An 18,260-nucleotide genomic window follows, 5' to 3' on the forward strand; every position below is an offset into this window, starting at 1 on the left:
TGCGCGGAGATTTGCCTACTGCACGCTGAAGATCCAGTTTACACAGCCATTCGAAACTATGAGCAAGAAAATCCGCGGTGGTGATTCCGACTCCGACAGGGAGGACGGTGGCGCCAAGCTCAATGCACCCACGGTTCGCCTGACTTCCCGAGTCTTCAGCTGTCTTGGTTCTAACCCCCACCTTAGGAGGCATCTACCGATGCCATGGATGTAGATGTCCCACCAACTCCTGCCGACAAGAGACAGGCAGCAGCGATGGCTCGCGCCGAACGAGCTGCGCGTAGAAAACAAATCCGTGAGGGGTTGATGCCTGGAGGCTCCCAAATTTCTTCCTTGGCCAGCACGCCGAATCCCGAGTCCCAGCCCGCATCGCCTGCGCTCAAATCACAAGAAAAGAAGACGAGGGGAAGGAAGGCGACAAGAAAGAGCACAATCGTCGCTGAGAAGGAAGAAAAAAAACCAGAGGACAATACGGCGACAGGAACCCCCGACGAGACCACCACAGCAGCAGAGCCCGCAGAGCCTACAGAGTCAGAAGAGCCAGCAGAGCCAGCAGAGCCAACAGAGCCAACAGAGCCAGCGACATTGCCTACCTCTACTCCTGCAACAGATGCCGAGCCGCTCCCCTTCGTGATCGATGTGAACCCCACTAAGATCAAGATTCCCGACAACACAAGCGCGTCCATAGCCGGCTACGCCACATCCATTGCCCCCAGCTCGGCGTTCGGCGGCGATAGCCAGATCGGTGGCCCCAACCGCGCAGCAAGGCGGCGGCAGATGCAGATTGATAACCATCGGAAGGCGATTAAGAAGGAGCTTGGCATACCTGCCGAGTCGGACGAGCGCGTGGAGGAGGTGGACGCGCTACTCAAGACCTGGATCGCCGAGTTTGACGAAAAGACCGAAGCGCGGGCGGCTAAGAAGAAGGCCAAGAAGATCGCGTCAAAGGGGAAAGCACAGGGTAAGCCTTACTCAGGACGAAACAACAAAAATGATGAGAAGCAGAAGCAGATAAAGAAGCAGAAGCAAAAAAATGCCCTACGAGACCGGCAGGGAGGCAACTAGGAGAGAAGTTGGCCGACCTGCGGCTCGATGGGGCCCCGCCGATTCTGGAGAGCAAAGGCGTCGTGAGGGAGTAATGGATGTGTGATGAAAGGGAAAAGGGAAGGAGGATACAATAAGACAAAAGTATATATGCATGCATATTGGCGTCTAGCGGGTCAAATGGGAGGAGGATATATCAATAACAAACTGAACGCCGGGCTCAAATAACGGCATACCGGCCATACTTCGCGAGATGGCGGCATATCCTTACACGTCACAGATCGCAAAGCGCGGACCTTACTGGTGTGATGGTGCTCAATAATAGTAATGTACAGCCAGGGGAGATTGTCACCAACCCATCAATGCTCCAAACTGCAAACCTTCAACGCCTTTTTTGCTAGACTCCCTACTAGCCACAGTGTGTACCTGGACTTGAGTCGGACGATTTCCCCTCCAAATCCATTACTTGTTCGTTCTTGGTATCCTACACTGGCCGTCACCTCTCATCGACAACTCCCCCTCAATTATTGCTTCTTCTCACTATCGTTCTTCTGACTCTCCTCTGCCTCCTCCTTCTTCGCGCCGCTCCAAACCTCAGAAACCTGCTCGGCAATCAAATCGCCCAAACCCTTGCCCTCAGCAAGCGCCTTCGCGTGCTCAGCAGCCCTCTTGGCCTCCCAGTCCTCGGGCTCGCTGCCGTACCACAGCCTCTGCGCGAGGTTCCGCTTCTTGAACTCGATGGCGCGCATCTGCTCCTCCGTCAGGCCCTCGCGGCGCATCCGCTCCTCGCGCAGGAGCTGCTTGGTGCGCTGCGCCTGCTCGGGCAGCGTCGTGGGGAACATGCGACCGAGGCGGGACTGCATGCGCTGGAAGAGGGACTGGCCGCTGTAGTCGTAGATGAGCTGGTTGCCCGAGGCGGAGAAGCCGGTCCAGAGCATGAAGGTGCGCCAGTCGATTCGGCGGGGGGGCATGAGCATGATTAGGGGGCAGAGGACTACGCCTGCCCAGGCTGCGTTGGTGATGATCTTGGGGGTCGGGGTCGGGGCTTGGCCCGTTGGTTGTGTAGAGGCTGAAGACATTTTGTGTGTGTATGTGTGTATGTGGTTGTAATGTTTTTCCGCGATGGAGGTCTTGTCGGGCTTGGAGGTCAGAAGCTGCTCGGGTTCGGCGGCTGAGCAAGTCTTCTCGTGGGTTCGTTTGCGTCGACGCTGTATTCGTAGGTGGTTTTCCAGTTCGGGACGGAGACTGGTGTCGCAAGGTGGGTGGGTGATGCTGAGTGTTCAAGTCAATGACGATTGACGAAGCTGTCTGGTGCAGGTGCGAAAGAGAAATCTCCCAAATTTTAAGAACCGCGCTAGGCCCCGGCGCCGAAAATCGAGGTGGGGCCGACCCGGGGCTCCGGGACACAAACCACCTGAGTCGAATGCTTGCACCTAGCCATCATGAGCACTCCTACCTTAGTGATTAAGCCTTTGAAGTGAATCTCAAGCAGTGGTCATTAGAAACAGATAATCTGGCGAGAAAATGTAATTCGAAGCAAGGTTCAGTGACGAGTTCTCGGCAAGGATAGCGGGAGCCGATTGAATCCAGGATCTTTAGACTCATCAAGATGACCGCGAGGGATGTGAGGAATATCTCCGAGGTTGACAACCAGATTTCTTTATCATGCGGAACAACCCATCACAGGTATCTAAGCAGCTCGCTCGCTGTAAGGGAAATTCATCCAATTCAATTGCATAGTGCAATAGTAGCAATTTCAGTTTGCAGACGAGAAGCAATAGACATTTTACAAGCCTAAATAAACGTCATAGACTTAATCAGAATGAAACTTTCCAAAGTAGTAAGCACCTGTCCCCTCTTTAAATCATCACTGATTTGCTTCATTATCATTGAGATATGACCTCTAAATAACACTGCCCCAAGAAACGCCTTCAAACATGCGACACGAAACCAAAATCCAGACTTTTCTAGTTTTTCCTACTTTTGAACTCCTCCAGATGCAGATGCGTGAACAGAATCCAAGATAGCCTCCTCTTCCGACCACAAATGCGCACCTGTCTCCTTGAGCAACTGCACGCACTTCTCCTTGCCCATCTTTTCGGCGAGGTAGAGCGGCGTGTTGTTGGCCAGATTCCTCGAGTGCACGCTGGCGCCCCTCGTCAGCACTTCGCGCAGGATGTCAATGTTGGGCCCGACGGCGGCCAGGTGGACAGTCGTGTTGCCCGCGTAGTCAGCGGCCTTGAGGAGCTCGTGCTGGGCGTCGTTGTCTAGGATCTCCTTCACCGTCCGGACATCGCCATTTCGTATGGCGTAACCGAGGACGGTAAATGCCGATTCTGACGCGGTTAGTCGCGCTACGACCGAGTCGAGTGAGCCAGATGGATGCGAAAATACCGGAAGAGCCATTTCCGTCATCTCGCCACGCAGAGACTGAGACATTCTCGCGCTGACCTGGGCGGTGGAAAGGCTGGGGATGGCGAGAAGGTAGGACAGCTTGGTGAGGGCGGCCTCTGCTGTGAGATCGAGACCGAAGATGACGCCGGCGCGGCCGAGTTCGGTTCCAGGACCGTAGACGGGAGAGACAAAGCCGCTCATGCACTGACTGACGTTGACGACGATGACACCGCGGTCCACGGCGGCCTTGATGACCTTGGTCAGGCTGCCGTCGATACCACTGGGGGCGTTACCCATTCCGAAAGTCTCGAGGATGAGGCCACGTAGATCGGGGACACGCAGGACCGAGTCGAGCATCTCTGGCCTGATGCCAGGGAACACTCGAAGACAGGCAACGTGAGCTGTGTCGAGGTGCTTCGTGACCTGGAGCTCGGCGATTCTAGTGGGCCTCAACACAATGGGCCAGTTCACGTCAATACCAAGTCCGTTCACCTTGGCCAGTGGCTCGCAGTTGGGGCTAGCAAAGGCCTCGAAAGCGGCAGATGAGACCTTGCTGGTTCTGTTGCCGCGGAATAGCTTGTGATGGAAGAAAAGACCGACTTCGGGGATGACAAAGGTTCCTGCGATGATGAGCGAACCGAGGAGATTGTCGACGGCGTCGGACTGGAGAGCAAAAATGGAGGCCTGGGAACCGGTGAGGATGACCGGCTTTCCCAGATCAGAGAGCATGAATGACAGAGCCGATGCCGTGTACGAAAGAGAGTCGGTTCCGTGCAAGACGACGAATCCGTCAAAAAGGCGGTAGTTTTCCCTGATGGTCTGGGCAATTTCCGTCCAGCCTTCCGCTGAGATGGAGCTAGAGTCCAGCAGAGGGTTGAATTCCAGCACACCGTAGCGAATGTGACGGGAGTAAGCACTCGGTGGTGTTCTCAAACTGTCGATCATGATTCTTTTCCCATCTTTGACGGCCTCAAGTTGGACTACGCATCGTCAGTAAGACTCATTACAGATACTAGTTATTTTTGGCAATTGGTGCTCCAGTCCAGCCGCGGCTCGGGGAAATATGTCCTCAACATTTACAAGAAGTCTTTGTGAGAACGGACCAGGATTTTCAACATGCGAAGAAGGCAGACAAGTACTCATTTCTTGACTTTCGTATTTCCTTGGGACGTGCTGTCTTTCAGAAAAACCTACCAGGAGGGGAGGACTTGTCGTTGAATGAGGGCCGCGGAGCCATGGCATCCTTCAAGAAACCTCCAATGGGCTGGAGTCCATCGGCGGTAGGCTGCATGCAGATGGTTCCGCCCGTCATGATAATGAGGACTCGAGACTCCGGGTAGTTGGACGCCGGCAGGAGTCTCTCGGCGGTAGGTTCGAAAGCCATTATGTCGGTGTATCGGTGATGCCGAGTTCGAGTTGTGTTACGTAGCGAACAGCAATGAGTGAGGGAAAGTTGGGTGTCGTCCAGGTCCAGACTTTATCACGTACTGAAGCCTCCACAGATGGGTATAGTAAATTGAGGGGCACGGGGTAATGGAGGGGCAAGAGCTTTTGTATGGAGAGCGAGGCGAAAACAGTTGGCCAGTGTCACGCACGGGTGGTGTAAAATTTTGTAAATTTTGTCGGATGGAGGAGACTGTGAGAGACTGTGACGAGCGGGCAGTGATGGATGATGAAAGCAAGCGAGTGGAGACGGATGGCGAGTCAATCAAGTCATTTGTGGCATACATCAACAATTTAAAGGCAGTTAGAAGAGCCCTTGGTGTCCGGTATACGGCAACAGCCTGGATGAACCTAACAAGAGCTGGCTGACATTGGGTTTGGCTGCTTGCCGAAGCCTTAGATAAGGAGGGACAAGGGAATGCGGGCAAAGACCAGACATTGCCCCTCGCACTTGACGGTAAGTCTTATCGCGATAAGCCAAAAAGTTGTCGCAAACCTTGGGCGAAAACCCGAGTAGAGCCAAGTATCGCGGGGCAGAGTTGATGGGACAAAAGCCGATAGCGGATGGCGGGCAGAGTTTTGGAGGGGTAATAATTAAGTAACAGAACGGCCACGACAGCGGCGTGACCATTTCAAGGAACCAGGCATGGCTGGCTAGACTCGACGAGGGTGTGATTTGCTGACCACTGCGAAATTCGTGTGGGAGCGCAGAGTGCCTATTCGTACTCAGGCAGAGGCTGATCAGAGTTCTGCGGTTGTTGTCGATATTTCTTGTTGTGCCAAGTTCGGCCCATGATGGAATTGGATCTGGCATTTGCTTGATGGCGAATTGAGATCAGCCTAAAAAAATGCGACAAGTTGCTTGCAGAACTTCCCGTTACCTTCGGACGATGACGCACGTGCGTGGACTAGGCCAAAATGAACCTGCCACCTTTTTTCAACCGAATGCTCAGGTACCTACGTTCCTTTTTTTCTCGTCCATGGTACTCCGTACCTTAGGTACCTAGGTTGGACACGGCCGACACGCTCGGCAGGACCCACAATGCAGGACCAGGGATTTTCCGCGACCTGAGTTCCATCATCGCCAATCTGGAACTTGATTGAGATTCTGCCACAGACACCGCCCAAACACCAACCCATCCTCAGCCATCTGGGCAGGTGAAATCTAACAACTACAGAAGCTCTTTGCTATCGACGGAAAATACTTAACTCTAGCATCAGTATATGTCGGCTACGATTATCCCCGCGAAAACCTGGCCACCGCTAGCAATGCGACCTGTTTAGTTGTCGTTCGCCCTTGACCCCATCTGTCACCAGAACGTCCGATTGAGCAAGCCAGTCTTTCACGCGACAGGCGCATCTCGCGGCGCTTCGCATCCATCATGGATTCCAGTGCGCCCAACGGAGGCTTGTCGCCTCGGGCTTTTGCGATGCAGCACCAGCGTCCTCGGGCCAGTTTCCAGGGATGTTCACGAATCTCCGACTACGAACTCCTCGGGAAGTTGGGTGAGGGTACTTTCGGGTTAGTCCTCTTCCAGACCTCACTTCCTGGTCGTGTTACTGATGTGCTCCGCAGTGAAGTTCACCATGCGAGATCTCGCAAGACCAACGCTCATGTCGCCGTCAAAAAGATCATCATGCACCACGAAAAGGATGGCGTACGTTTGATCCCCGTTGCCAGATAGTCAGCGCATCTACTTACCGATGTTCGACAGTTCCCCATCACGGCATTGCGAGAAATCAAACTTCTGAAACTGCTCTCTCACAAAAATGTCCTGCAGCTGGTGGACATGGCTGTGGAGCACCCTCAGAGAGCCAGTAAGTCGCTCATGCTCAACTACCCAATTCGCCAGCAGCAATTCCTGACCCGAATTGTGACAGGCGACAAGCGCAAGCGCCCAATTATGTACATGGCAACCCCGTACATGGATCACGATTTGTCGGGCCTTCTCGACAACCCTTCCGTTCATTTCACCGAACCGCAGATCAAATGTTACATGCTGCAGCTCCTCGAGGGATTGCGATATCTGCACGACCAACATATCCTACATCGAGACATGAAGGCTGCCAATCTTCTCATCAACAACAAAGGCATCCTCCAGATTGCCGATTTCGGTCTGGCAAGACACTATGAAGGGCCCACGCCCAAGCCTGGACATGGGGCAGGAGAGGGGAAAAGGGAATACACCGGCCTTGTCGTCACTCGGTGGTACAGACCCCCGGAATTGCTGCTTCACCTGAAAAGATACACAACCGCTATTGACGTTTGGGGTGTTGGGTAAGTGTCAGAATCGGCGCATCTTTGGCACCCGGCACTAATGATTTGTCAGCTGTGTCTTTGGCGAAATGCTTGTTGGAAAGCCGATTCTAGCTGGTGAGAGCGATACACACCAGCTCGACATAATTTGGGATCTGATGGGGTCGCCCACGCCGGAAAACATGCCCCTTTTCAACACTCTTCCTGGTGCTGAAGCAGTGACCCCACGCCCTCGGCCTGGTAGCATTACCAACAAGTTCAGAGAGTACGGAACCGGAGCAGTCTCTTTGCTTAAGGAGCTTCTCAGACTCGACTGGAAAAGTCGCATAAACGCCGCTGATGCGCTCAACCATCCATACTTCAAAATGGCTCCCATGCCAGCTGAACCTGGAGACCTACCCACCTTCGAGGACAGTCACGAACTAGACAGGCGAAAGTTCCACGATCGTCAGGCAAAACTCCCACCAGCGCCCAAGGGAGGCACGGTGGGCATGGGCCCCGAGGCGCACGGCGCGAATGCCGGTTTCAACAATACCGATGCTTACAGCAACCGCAATGGCGTAAACGGTCGGAATGCCAATGTACCCGGAGGTCACAGGAACGGCGGCGATGAACGCCGACCAGCTTGGCAGCGCGACAACAGAGGCTTACCTCCGCGACCGCCCCCACCCGAGTATGCTAACGGCGGCCCTATGCCACCCCGCGATGACTACCGGGACAGAGACAGAGATAGGAGGCCGAGAAGTCGAGGAGGAAGAGGTCCTGACGTAGACACGTATATCCCGAGCTACAGAGACGATGTTCCTCCACGACATAGAGACGACCGGCCTCCTCGAGACCGACGCCGCAATAGTAGAGATGAGCGATGGCACGAGCGAGACTGGGATCGCCGGACGCGCAGCCGTAGCCGCTCTCCCATGCGGGAACGGGAGGCGTACCGCAGATGAGATTGCGGCCTGTACAAAAGACAGTATAATATCGAATGGCAGGACAGCTCGGCGAAGCACTGGGACAGGCGTTTGGGGGTGGGAGCATAATTCCAAGCAAGGCTGGTATACAATTGATTCCCCGGTAATGAATGCTTCCCTTCCCAGCAGTAGTGGTTTATATGAAGAAAGGCCGAATTACAAAGTCAAATCTCTGAATCATCGTCGTCCTCCTCATGAATCGTTTGCGACCAAAGCCCGGGAGTTCGCCTCCGTCTCTTTGGGGGCGGCTTGTTCAGCAACTGCCAATCAGTCTCGTAGGATGATGAGTCTTCTGTTTTACCAGTCCCGGGCCGCTCTGACAATGGTGTTCCCGGCATTGGTGTTGTTGAGAAAGAACTAGACCTCTCATCATGCATGCCGAGGACAGAGGTGATAATGCCGGATGTGCAAGCCATAGTCAGGCCAGCCAAGATGCCGATGCACGCACCGCAGGCCAACTAAGGGAAAGGTTAATATATCAGCAGTCTAATATTTGGGTAGGTAAGGCAGAGATCTCACAAAGGTATAAAGGGGCTGTGTTATGCAAGTTAGCGATGCCGTCAATCACATGCGTTTCAAGGGAGGATGGAGGAGGGTCTGCTTACCTGGAGACTAGCTATGAAGTCGATGACAGATTGGCACCATCCCAATACAAATGTTGCCATGAGTAATAGGGGCGATAGTAGTATGAGGATCACGTTGATGAAGAATGCCACAGGCTTCCAAACTATTCTTGCAGGCCATGTCGCGATGGTAAACACGCCAGAGGCGTATGACAGCAGTGCCATGATGTGAGGTGTGAAGAGAAGGCCTCGTGATTGTGGTACTTCGATTGACGTAGCGTTACAGGGGTAGCTCAGTGTAAGCTATACCTGAAGAGAAGAGTATCACTTTTTGATCTCCCGGCATGGCAATTTGGTAAGATTACGATGGCCTGTGAGGTTGTTGAAAGAGTGGAGGTAAGAGTTGACTGAGGAGAGATGAAGCTTAAAATCGAATGGCGGTGGGTTCGTGACACGGGTGTTTACTCCGCGATGTGAGGCCGGTCACATTCCAGCCAGCCTTTTCGTTCAGAAATTCGGGGGTTGATGTTGATGTGCCACGGTGCGTGGGCCAGTTGTGAGAACGGCAGAGAGTTGTGTTGGGTTGGTAAGGTACCTGCAACAAAAGTTGGGTAAGCTTCAGCCCGAATTTGGAAGGAAGCACCGGCTCCTTCAGGTCAGCATTGGCGAGCAGGCAAGGAAAGATAGTCGGACGGCCGCTTTCAGAGGTACGGAGCTTGGATTCATCAGGCCGAGGGGAGGAGGATGCAATTTAAGCCTGCGCGCACTGACCAGCTGGAGGTGCCGACGAGGCACACGCCATCCTTATCATTCCCATTTTGTGATGATTTGGCTCATGATTTCTGAGAAGTACGGAGAGCCTGACTTTACAATGAAGGGCCAGATAAAAGACGGACAATAGAATGCCACTACACGCTAGAGGTCATTTGACAGGTAAGCCGAAATCCAGCTACTGTAGAGATGACGGTAAGGCCGCCCGGTAGGGTGACAGGTCAGGTCAGCCTGCGAGTTGTACTTCGTACAGTGATGGGCTAAGCGGAGGCCCGCCGGTACTTGGTTCCCCATGGTCCGCAATATGGGATATGGAGTACCAATCATGTAGAGCTTATCTGGCTTCGACTAGATTGGAACCCCCCAAATCCAAGTGGGAACGCACCACCACCACCACCCCTCCACACTCTCTCAACTTCGCCTGGCATTGAACTACCTAACTCAACCTCTCATCCAATCTTCGAAGCAGCGAACCTGCCGTGTTCATTCTGCACATCCTCGCCCCATCACCAGCGAATCTCCGCTTCATTCTTTTTCTTGCAGAGCTCAACAACCCCCGACCCCCGCCGTCGTCGCCATCGACACGCCTTGACTCAATCTTTCGAGAATGCGATAATTAAGTCGCAACCCCGCGTCTTTGCTACATACGTAGTAGGTATCGTCGTGCAATCCACGCCTTACCTAACCTGGATCGCACAAACTCCAGTCGCAGCAGCTACGGATACCTTGGCCCGACGTGGAAACATTGGGTCCCGACGACCCCCCGATTGTGACTGCCCGCCGTATCGCTGCATTGCGCTCTTCTGGGCAGCGCTGCCCTCGCGCTTTCCACTGCATCGCTGCCGTAACCCATCCCGCAACCCGCATCGCCTGCCGTGTGTCCGCCCGACCTCGCCGCTTACCCTGAAAAAAAAAGAGATCCAGGACTTACCTTAGGTTGGTCTGGCCAGGCTCCAGGACTGCGGACTGCGGACTGCCTGCCCACCTAACCCCCAGGACGCAGCGAGACCACGCTGTCGTGTCCCACCATACCTACCCTACGGGCGGATCTGAAAGAAGAAACGACACAAAATGGGAAACAACCCCTCGTCCTCGTCCAAGCCGGCCACGCCTGTCTCATCACAGGACTCTCCCAAGCACCACCACCACAAGAGAGAGTCCAAACACATCATCCCGCCCCGGTCTGCCGAGCGAGTTGCTGCCCCGCCTGAACCTTCCCTTACCCAGGCTCAAGGTTCCACGGCCACAAAGGGTCCCAGGCCTCTCCAAGCCATCCCGATTTCCAACTTCACCACCGGCTCACCCTCGTCAAACTCGAGTAACTCCGCCCCGCCGCCGAAGCCCCCAGAATCGAAGAACGTCGTCCGCGATGCGCCTAGCAAGCCCGTAGACGTCCCAGCTGCTGCCGCCGCGACAGAATCCTCCTCCCTCAGATCGCATTACTCTGCCCACATGGTTGAACCACCGCTGGTTGGGAACAGCAGCGTCAACGATATGTCTTACTTGACACGTCCTCCGCGTATGCCACTTCCCATCGAAGAGGAGATTCACACTCCGGGCTCGCCCATCATCGCCCCGACCGACGCCAACGACGCTGGCGTGGCCGAAGTGGAAACCCTCGAGGATGGCATGACTAGGAAGTCCTCGGCCTTGAGCACAAATACAGTCGAAGAGGAAGATGGCGAAGAGTTGATTGTCGATAAGACGCGGCCAACGGTTCCCACTCGCCTCGAATGGCGCAAGGGAGGAGGCAAGGTCTACGTCACAGGAACCATCTTCCAATGGAACCGCAAACATAGATTACATCCTGTGTAAGTTTCAATCTTGTGCGTGTGTGGGCTTGAGTCTCGGCTGTCGGCGTTACACCTGTGACTCTCCAGTGGTCTAAGATGCTAGCCCCTTGGCTGCCTTATTTACATCAAGCCCTACGTGCCATATCACAAGCCGATGCTCCCATGAACACTGAGCTGACAATGCGTGTTCAATAGCGATGGCCAGCCTGGCGTGTTTGCAGCCACGATTCACATTCTTCCGGGAACACACCATGTTAGGTTCTTGGTGGACGGAATCATGCAGACTTCACCCGACCTGCCAACAACCGTTGATTTTGGAAACAACCTGGTCAACTTCATCGAAGTGAGCGCAGATGACATCCCGGCAACAGCACCCGTTGAGCCTGGAAAGGACGGTGTGGCTACAGCAGCTACCATTGACAAGGGCGGCCCGAAGACCTCGGCATCGCAAACTGATGAGCAGCCCAAGGCGCCCAGGGGCAAAGAAGTGCCCTCGCCCAGTCAATACTTCCACCAGATCCCCAAGTACTTGGTAGATTTCGACCAGCCCGAAGACTCGCCAGCTTACCAGTATGCGGTTACAGCTATTGAAAAGTTGCCGACACCTCCGAGCTTGCCAGGGTTCTTGGGTAAGCCCATCTTGAACGCCGCAGTTCTTATGAAGGACGACAACAGTGTGCTCAACATGCCCAACCATACTGTTCTCAACCATCTTGCTACCAGCAGTATTAAGAACAACATTCTGGCTGTGTCTGCAACCACGCGTTACAAGAACAAGGTATGTCATCTGCTACGGCACTCCACTTGGCCCGCGACTAACAAGTCGAATAGTATGTTACGACGATCATATACAAGCCCACCACAACAGACGAGTGATTGGAGGCTTGGGGATCATACCGAGGAAACTGAGCATGGAGTAGCGTACCTGCGCGCTAAGTGGATAATCGTCACGGAGCTTAGAGTGATTGCCTTGTGAAAAGAGGCAAAACAAGTGAACAAAAGAAATGAATAACAGCCAGCTTGTGCCGCATTGGCCAACGGCATTAGTCTCTCCATTTGACGAATACCTCGTCTGTTCTAAATCTTTGTGTGCATGAACTGTCCTCGAGGGACGTCCTGAAGCCGGTCTCGTAGGCCAATAGGCCAGCATGAGCAATCATGATGCCGTTGTCGATGCAGAAGCGCTCGTCCGTCGCATAGACACTGCCGCCTCTCTCCGCAGCCATCCCACCCATCATCTCTTGTAGCCTCTCATTGCAGCCGACACCTCCCACAATCAATACCTGATTGCTGCCAACGTGTGCCATGGCCCGCTCCGTGATCTCGACCAACATGGCAAACACTGTCTCCTGCAGCGAAAAGCACAAATCAGCCGGCGTGAACGTCTCCTCCCCCTTGGCCTGCGCCGCCTTCATCTGGCCTGCGAGAATATCCGCATAGGCGAGGATGCCCGAGAAGGAGCAATCCATGCCCTTGACGGCGTACGGCAGCTCCAGTAACCGCGTCCCCTTCTTGGCCAGCTGCTCGATATTATATCCCGGCGCCGGGTCGTTGCTGATCTCGAGTGTGCGCGCAAAGCGATCGAGGCAGTTGCCGACGGCGATGTCGAGCGTCTCGCCAAAGATGCGGTACCGCTGCTCGGCGTAGGCGATAACCTGGCTGTTGCCGCCGCTGACGTACAGCACGACGGGGTTCTGCGCGCCGGTGATGGTGCGACCCATCTCGATGTGGCCGACGCAGTGGTTGACGCCGACGAGGGGCTTGTCCCACAGCAGGGCCAAGGTGCGGGCGGCGACGGCGACGCTGGTTAAAGGCGCGCCCATGCCGGGGCCCTTTGTGAAGCAGACGCAGTCCACGTCGGCGACGGCGACGCCGGCCTCGCGGAGGGCGCGACGGGCGATCTGGACGAAGAAGGAGCGGTGGTGCTTGGCCGTGTCTTTGGGGAGGAAGCCGGTGCCGGGCGGGGAGACGAAGGTGTGGCGGATGTTGGAGAGGATGGTGGACTCTGTGCCGTTGTGGAGCATCACGCCGATGCCGAGCTTGTTGGCGGAGCCTTCGCAGCCGAGGGCGATGAGGCCGCGCTTCTTGGTCATGTTTGCTGTCGTGAGCTTGGAGGGGGATTCTGCGGTCATGGCTGCGGGTGGTGGTGGTTGCTGTTGCTGTTGCTGTTGGTAGTGGTGTTGAGGTGTTGGTGGGGTGTCGATGTCGAGGTTTAGATCGCGGGGCCTCTTTGGTGGACGGGTTGTGGTGTCGCTCATGGGGCTGGACTTTGCCAGATTCGACCGTTGATTTCACCCTCCTCACCACGAATTAGTTAGTTTTTGAAAAATACCAGAAGATGATTTCGGTTTGACAAGTCCGAATCTATTCTCTTATTACGCCACAAGTATGGAAAATTCCTATAAGCAAAAGAAGCATGGCCACTGTCAGCTGTCTGTCGCAAAGAAGAGAAAAAAAAAAGTCAGCCATGGGCCAATGGGAAAATAGAAGTTGACGTAGGAGGGGTAATCCCGTTGGTGGGATGTCCATGTCGGTTTTCCAACGACAGAACTGTGGATAGGTAATTATGGGGCCCCGATTTTGGTCCCCTGCCCACGGGCCCCAAGAGCAGAAGCAGAAGCAGAAGCGCGGCTGCGTAGCATACCTGCTGCTGTAAGGTACTGCGTAAGGTAGAGCTGCCACAACGGTTCTTGACACACAACGCCGTACTGCACCGGACCCTTTTTCTGGCTTTTGCGCAAATGTCCACAGGTGAGCCGCCCTCCCCCCCCCTCCGCTACCTTTAGCCTACCAGCCTTCCTGCCTAGGTGTAACCTCCCGGCAAACGCCGCCCGCCTCACCTCAACCCCAAGACATCTGCTCGGTCTCCTTCCTTTCTTCCTCAGTCTCTGTGTCCTTTTCCCCCAAGAGATTGAACCTCACTGACGAAATACGCGATACCTCTATTCTATAGCCCATGATCTAGGCATACTCAGAGCCAGTATTTTCCCATTGCCCCTGTTGGCGCACCGTTTTTATCGCTCACAAACCCCGGTCAAAGGTACCTTTCTGAGGCTTCCAAAATGCACACACATTTATCCCCACACCCACCACCGTGCAAGCCTCGACAAGAAAGTGGACTCCCCCTTCCCATTCTCACTACACAATTCTTTCTCTTCTTTTGCTCCAGGATATTTCTCTCTCGCCCCTCTTTCTGCGGCCGGTTGCTACAGGTATACTCACTTTTTTTTCTCCCTCATTCCCCCTCTCCTGTCCTTTGCATTTCTCTTCTAAGCCCTCTTCATGGTTCCCCCATTCTTCCTGTCCTGTCTCGTGATCGGCCGAGGGATCTGCGGGCACATATCAGCCGAATCGGGGTGACGGGGGAGAGAGACAGCCTCTCCAACAAGACAAAGGTCGACCTGCTGACCTCCTCCACGACTACCTACCTCACCCACAACACCACCGTCTTTTCTCCTTGAACAAGCTGTGAGGGCTGTTGCAGGTTTGTTCTCGCCTCTTTGAACAATAATACAGAAGCTGTTCAAATTCAACAACCTGCTAATCCGTGGTTTTTGTCAGCCAGGTACCACCACCCAGGCATAATGCCGCGCCTGACCACCCGCTTGTCGCAAGCTCTCCCCGAGTCACCTTACAAACCACCACTACCTACCTCCTCCTTCCCCCTCCCGACACACCACGACACACCACGGGTTGAGGCACACGAGAGTTCATGAAGCTACCGGTCCTCTATTTTTTACCACCGCCCGCTACCACAGAGCAAGGCAATGCGCATCGAGTCGCCGAGCAGAGTCAGACGCCGCCAGCCGCCGGAAGCCGACCTCCATCGTCATCTCCGCCAAGATCCGGCCGACCGCGCCTATGGCCAACGAGAACAATTCCCTCCGCTTGCACAGGAAAAGCAACAGGCGATCGAGTCACCGATAGAGGGGGGCTTTGAAGTACATTATTCATCTTTCTTTATTGTCTTTGGGGAATCATCTAACCCCGGCCGAGGGCCTTCGTCTTGGTAGACCACGACCACCGGTCTCCAACTCCTCTTCTTTTACATTCATTTACTTTACATGAGACCCATCTCAACCCAAAACGCCACGCCTAACCGACCGCCCTGCCTGCCCGCCTGCCAGCCACCAGGCCCTTTGTACAAAACCGGAAGACAACCAAAACACCAATGGGGGTATACAACACACGTCATCCGAGGATGAGGAGTAGAGATCGCGCCTTGAAGGCCAGACCATCTCTCATGAGGGGGTAGCAGCAGGTTGAGCTGGCGGAGAAGCCTGAGGCGGCTGCCGCGGTTGCTGCGGCGTTGCTTGCGGCTGTGGTTGACCCTGCTGCTGCGGCGTCGGAGGCTGCGGCAGTGCAGGTCTGCCAGCCGCTGCTGCCACTTGCGGAGTTGCTTGGCCGTTGGCCATGCCCTCATGCGGAAGTTGCCGGCGCTGGTACACATACTGCGACAAGGGGATCGTCGCGCGGAACTTCAAGGCTCGCGTGTCATATGGGTCCACCTCGTAAACCTGCGGTTCGTCCTCGTCGTCTTGGTCATACTTCCACCGATCAGTATACTCTTCGCCTTCCACCCTCGGCGGTGTAGTCATTCCACTCATTCCCCGGCGGTCGATCCACAGCCGACCCAAACGGCCAATGCGTCGGCGGAAGGCTGCTTGGCTGCTGGAAGGCTTCTCTTTGCCGCCGCCGGCTGTGAACTGGAAGACCGACATGTCGCTTCTATCAGGTACAGGTTCGGGTTCTTCATCAACGTCCATGGCATCTGACTCGGAAGATGTGGATGCGGGAGGCGTCATCAGATACTGAGTCTTGGCAGGACGGAAGCTGGCCTCCATGCGTTGTTCCTTGACCGGGGACAGGGGGTCTCGCGTGAGGTCCACATGGTTCTGGTTCCACTTTCGGTGGTTGTGGACCTTGCTTTCAACATCTGCGCGCAACTCATTCTCCTTTTCAGCGAGCTTATCTGCCAGCTGCAACAAGTCTGCCTCCATGGATCGACCATCCGGCCGCACGGCAATGCGAAGGTGGTTGCCGGGTGGCTTCTGGAGAGCAGGCGCCTCCACGGGCTTCTTCTTGGGAGGCTGTGCCCGGTCAGCACACGTCTCTGGACTGCCGGACGATGGTGTTTGACATACCTTGTGGTTGATGAGGTCGTCGTCCTCGGTTTTGATGCCGAGCTTGACCTTCATCTCCTTGAGTTTGGCTCTCTGCTCGAATATGGCCCGATCAAAGGTAAGTAGTTCACGTTTGAGCATCTCGCGCTCATAAGACTGGATGATGAGCTGCCGACCATCTTCAAGTTCTCTGCGAAGTCGCTTGAGTTTCTCGGCGCTCTGAACGTCTCGTTGCCGTGTCTTTCGCGTTTGTCTGGCCTCACGGCGTCGGAAACACACATATGGGTCGGCCTCGTCACTTTCCTGATGTGTCTCGAACTTGACGCTTGGGTGAATAGGTTTGTTGCCGAGCGTCTGCCGGCGCGTCTTCCAGTGCTCGTAGACGTACTTGGAGTGCGCCATGAGCTTGTTGCCACCGAGCGAGGTAAGAGAGGGCACCATCAGATCATAGCCGACCACTGTGTTGTCTATGGAAGCAAATGGAGTCTGTTCAGAAGCTGTGTCTTCGAACACTTCCATAATGCGCTCAAAGTCATCTTCTGACAGTTGAGAGGCGACTGTCTTCTTGGTGGCATTGTACTGCTTCAAGAACTCATCATCCTCAGTTGTCATGTCATACGAAACGCCAATGCATTCCTCGACAGTCTGCGAGAAGCGAATGAAAGAGGTAGGTTGCTGAAAGTTACTGGGGTAGAGTTGATCATAGTTGATCTGACTCTCCTGAGGAGGCGGGACAGGAATTTCTTGGTCATTGCTGGTGCCTGCCTCTTTAAGAATTGACTGGAGATGGTATTCCTATTGATTTGCGGTCAGTATGTGGCTGTTGTTGCTCTGGCGAGCTATAAGTGAGAAGTGGATAAGCCGGGGGTGCCAAGGCATATCACATGGTGGGTCACGTGATATCTGGCTGCGATATGGGCAAAGACGTGACTCACAGTTTCTTCGGCGGCTTCGACACCGGTCGCGATTTGAGTCTCGGTAGTCAAAGATTCGTACTCAGCAGCATCGATATCGGTCTCTCTGAGCACAGGAAGAAGCGTCTTGACGCTCAACTTCTTGACTCTAACTTTCCTGGTTGACATGGTGGCGGGTGGGGGTCGAAGGCCGAAAGCCAGCGGAAAATCCGCGAAAAAAGTCGATCAAGTCATACAAGGGGTCATGCGACGTTGATTTTTGAAGTTTTGACGGATAAAAATCGTGGTTGTTGGCTTAGGATTGATGGTCGATCTGTTGCTGGCTATGAGGCGACGTTGATTTGGCGTTTGGCGTGAAGAAGAATTTTCCTGTTGCGCTTCTACGCAGTAAGGTAGGACCTTTCGGGTTGGATTTGGGCGTTCAAGGTACCGTGCAATAGTAGACGTGCTGTAGAGGTACTTCAGGACGCTCGGGCCAAAAGAGATGGATCGGAGTTGGAAAGCAAAGACTGGCCGACACGTCCCATGAAAGCGACTGGCACCTGCCCAAGGGACGCCTGGGAAAAGGGGAAGCTGCTAGTCACGTGCCATCCCCAATCTGTCAACATCAGAAAGCCGCAAGAGCGATGCTAGGTAGGTACCAGGCGTCTAAGTGACAAAAGGTAGTCCTGTCTCTTGTTCCTCACCACCAAAGTCCGGTGTTTGAACCGATATAATACGCATTGAATCTCAACTCATTCATTTCGTTCCATCCTCCCGAAACTCAAATGTGGTGGTAATACATCTGACACTTCGCAAGCCCGTTCAGGTCGTACGTCAGACAATGAGATCTAGAGCTGGCCCGTGCGTAAGCACTCTGCGGTGGGCTCCGGTACAGCTGCCCGAATCCAATCCGGCGCCTGGTCGCCGCCTGGCCGCCGCCTGACTTTACTTCGACTACCTGCCGCACTGCACCTTGGCCTTGTTCCTGTCAACCTCCCTATTCAAGGC

At 54.6% G+C, this 18,260-nt stretch overlaps 9 protein-coding genes across 9 annotated transcripts; 3 read left to right on the top strand and 6 right to left on the bottom strand.

Moving 5' to 3' along the window:
- Nucleotides 1-58: 58 nt before the first annotated feature.
- Nucleotides 59-1,065, top strand: CTAM01_04207 (uncharacterized protein; the record flags this gene model as incomplete). The annotated part of the gene is made up of 2 exons (XM_060520237.1): nt 59-133; nt 187-1,065. The coding sequence occupies 2 exons, from the start codon at nt 59-61 to the stop codon at nt 1,063-1,065; spliced, it is 954 nt and encodes a 317-aa protein (XP_060384882.1).
- Nucleotides 1,066-1,568: 503 nt separating this feature from the next.
- On the bottom strand, nt 1,569-2,123 carry CTAM01_04208 (uncharacterized protein; the record flags this gene model as incomplete). Its single annotated transcript, XM_060520238.1, has 1 exon — nt 1,569-2,123. The coding sequence occupies one exon, from the start codon at nt 2,121-2,123 to the stop codon at nt 1,569-1,571; it is 555 nt and encodes a 184-aa protein (XP_060384883.1).
- Nucleotides 2,124-3,021: 898 nt separating this feature from the next.
- CTAM01_04209 (asparaginase) lies at nt 3,022-4,822 on the bottom strand (the record flags this gene model as incomplete). Its single annotated transcript, XM_060520239.1, has 2 exons — nt 3,022-4,418; nt 4,633-4,822. 2 exons carry the CDS (start codon nt 4,820-4,822, stop codon nt 3,022-3,024), a joined length of 1,587 nt encoding a protein of 528 aa, XP_060384884.1.
- Nucleotides 4,823-6,263: 1,441 nt separating this feature from the next.
- CTAM01_04210 (uncharacterized protein) lies at nt 6,264-8,085 on the top strand (the record flags this gene model as incomplete). The annotated part of the gene is made up of 5 exons (XM_060520240.1): nt 6,264-6,403; nt 6,458-6,539; nt 6,597-6,699; nt 6,763-7,159; nt 7,212-8,085. 5 exons carry the CDS (start codon nt 6,264-6,266, stop codon nt 8,083-8,085), a joined length of 1,596 nt encoding a protein of 531 aa, XP_060384885.1.
- Nucleotides 8,086-8,270: 185 nt separating this feature from the next.
- On the bottom strand, nt 8,271-8,894 carry CTAM01_04211 (uncharacterized protein; the record flags this gene model as incomplete). The annotated part of the gene is made up of 3 exons (XM_060520241.1): nt 8,271-8,564; nt 8,626-8,640; nt 8,712-8,894. 3 exons carry the CDS (start codon nt 8,892-8,894, stop codon nt 8,271-8,273), a joined length of 492 nt encoding a protein of 163 aa, XP_060384886.1.
- A 1,227-nt stretch (nt 8,895-10,121) lies between these two features.
- On the bottom strand, nt 10,122-10,277 carry CTAM01_04212 (uncharacterized protein; the record flags this gene model as incomplete). The annotated part of the gene is made up of 1 exon (XM_060520242.1): nt 10,122-10,277. The coding sequence occupies one exon, from the start codon at nt 10,275-10,277 to the stop codon at nt 10,122-10,124; it is 156 nt and encodes a 51-aa protein (XP_060384887.1).
- A 234-nt stretch (nt 10,278-10,511) lies between these two features.
- On the top strand, nt 10,512-12,209 carry CTAM01_04213 (5'-AMP-activated protein kinase; the record flags this gene model as incomplete). Its single annotated transcript, XM_060520243.1, has 2 exons — nt 10,512-11,251; nt 11,429-12,209. 2 exons carry the CDS (start codon nt 10,512-10,514, stop codon nt 12,207-12,209), a joined length of 1,521 nt encoding a protein of 506 aa, XP_060384888.1.
- Nucleotides 12,210-12,276: 67 nt separating this feature from the next.
- On the bottom strand, nt 12,277-13,491 carry CTAM01_04214 (glycoprotease; the record flags this gene model as incomplete). Its single annotated transcript, XM_060520244.1, has 1 exon — nt 12,277-13,491. The coding sequence occupies one exon, from the start codon at nt 13,489-13,491 to the stop codon at nt 12,277-12,279; it is 1,215 nt and encodes a 404-aa protein (XP_060384889.1).
- Nucleotides 13,492-15,474: 1,983 nt separating this feature from the next.
- CTAM01_04215 (uncharacterized protein) lies at nt 15,475-17,438 on the bottom strand (the record flags this gene model as incomplete). The annotated part of the gene is made up of 2 exons (XM_060520245.1): nt 15,475-17,151; nt 17,292-17,438. 2 exons carry the CDS (start codon nt 17,436-17,438, stop codon nt 15,475-15,477), a joined length of 1,824 nt encoding a protein of 607 aa, XP_060384890.1.
- Nucleotides 17,439-18,260: the final 822 nt, after the last annotated feature.

Source organism: Colletotrichum tamarilloi (assembly GCF_030869305.1).
Source record: "Colletotrichum tamarilloi strain Tom-12 chromosome Unknown Scaffold_10.1, whole genome shotgun sequence".
NCBI classification, from domain to species: domain Eukaryota; kingdom Fungi; phylum Ascomycota; class Sordariomycetes; order Glomerellales; family Glomerellaceae; genus Colletotrichum; species Colletotrichum tamarilloi.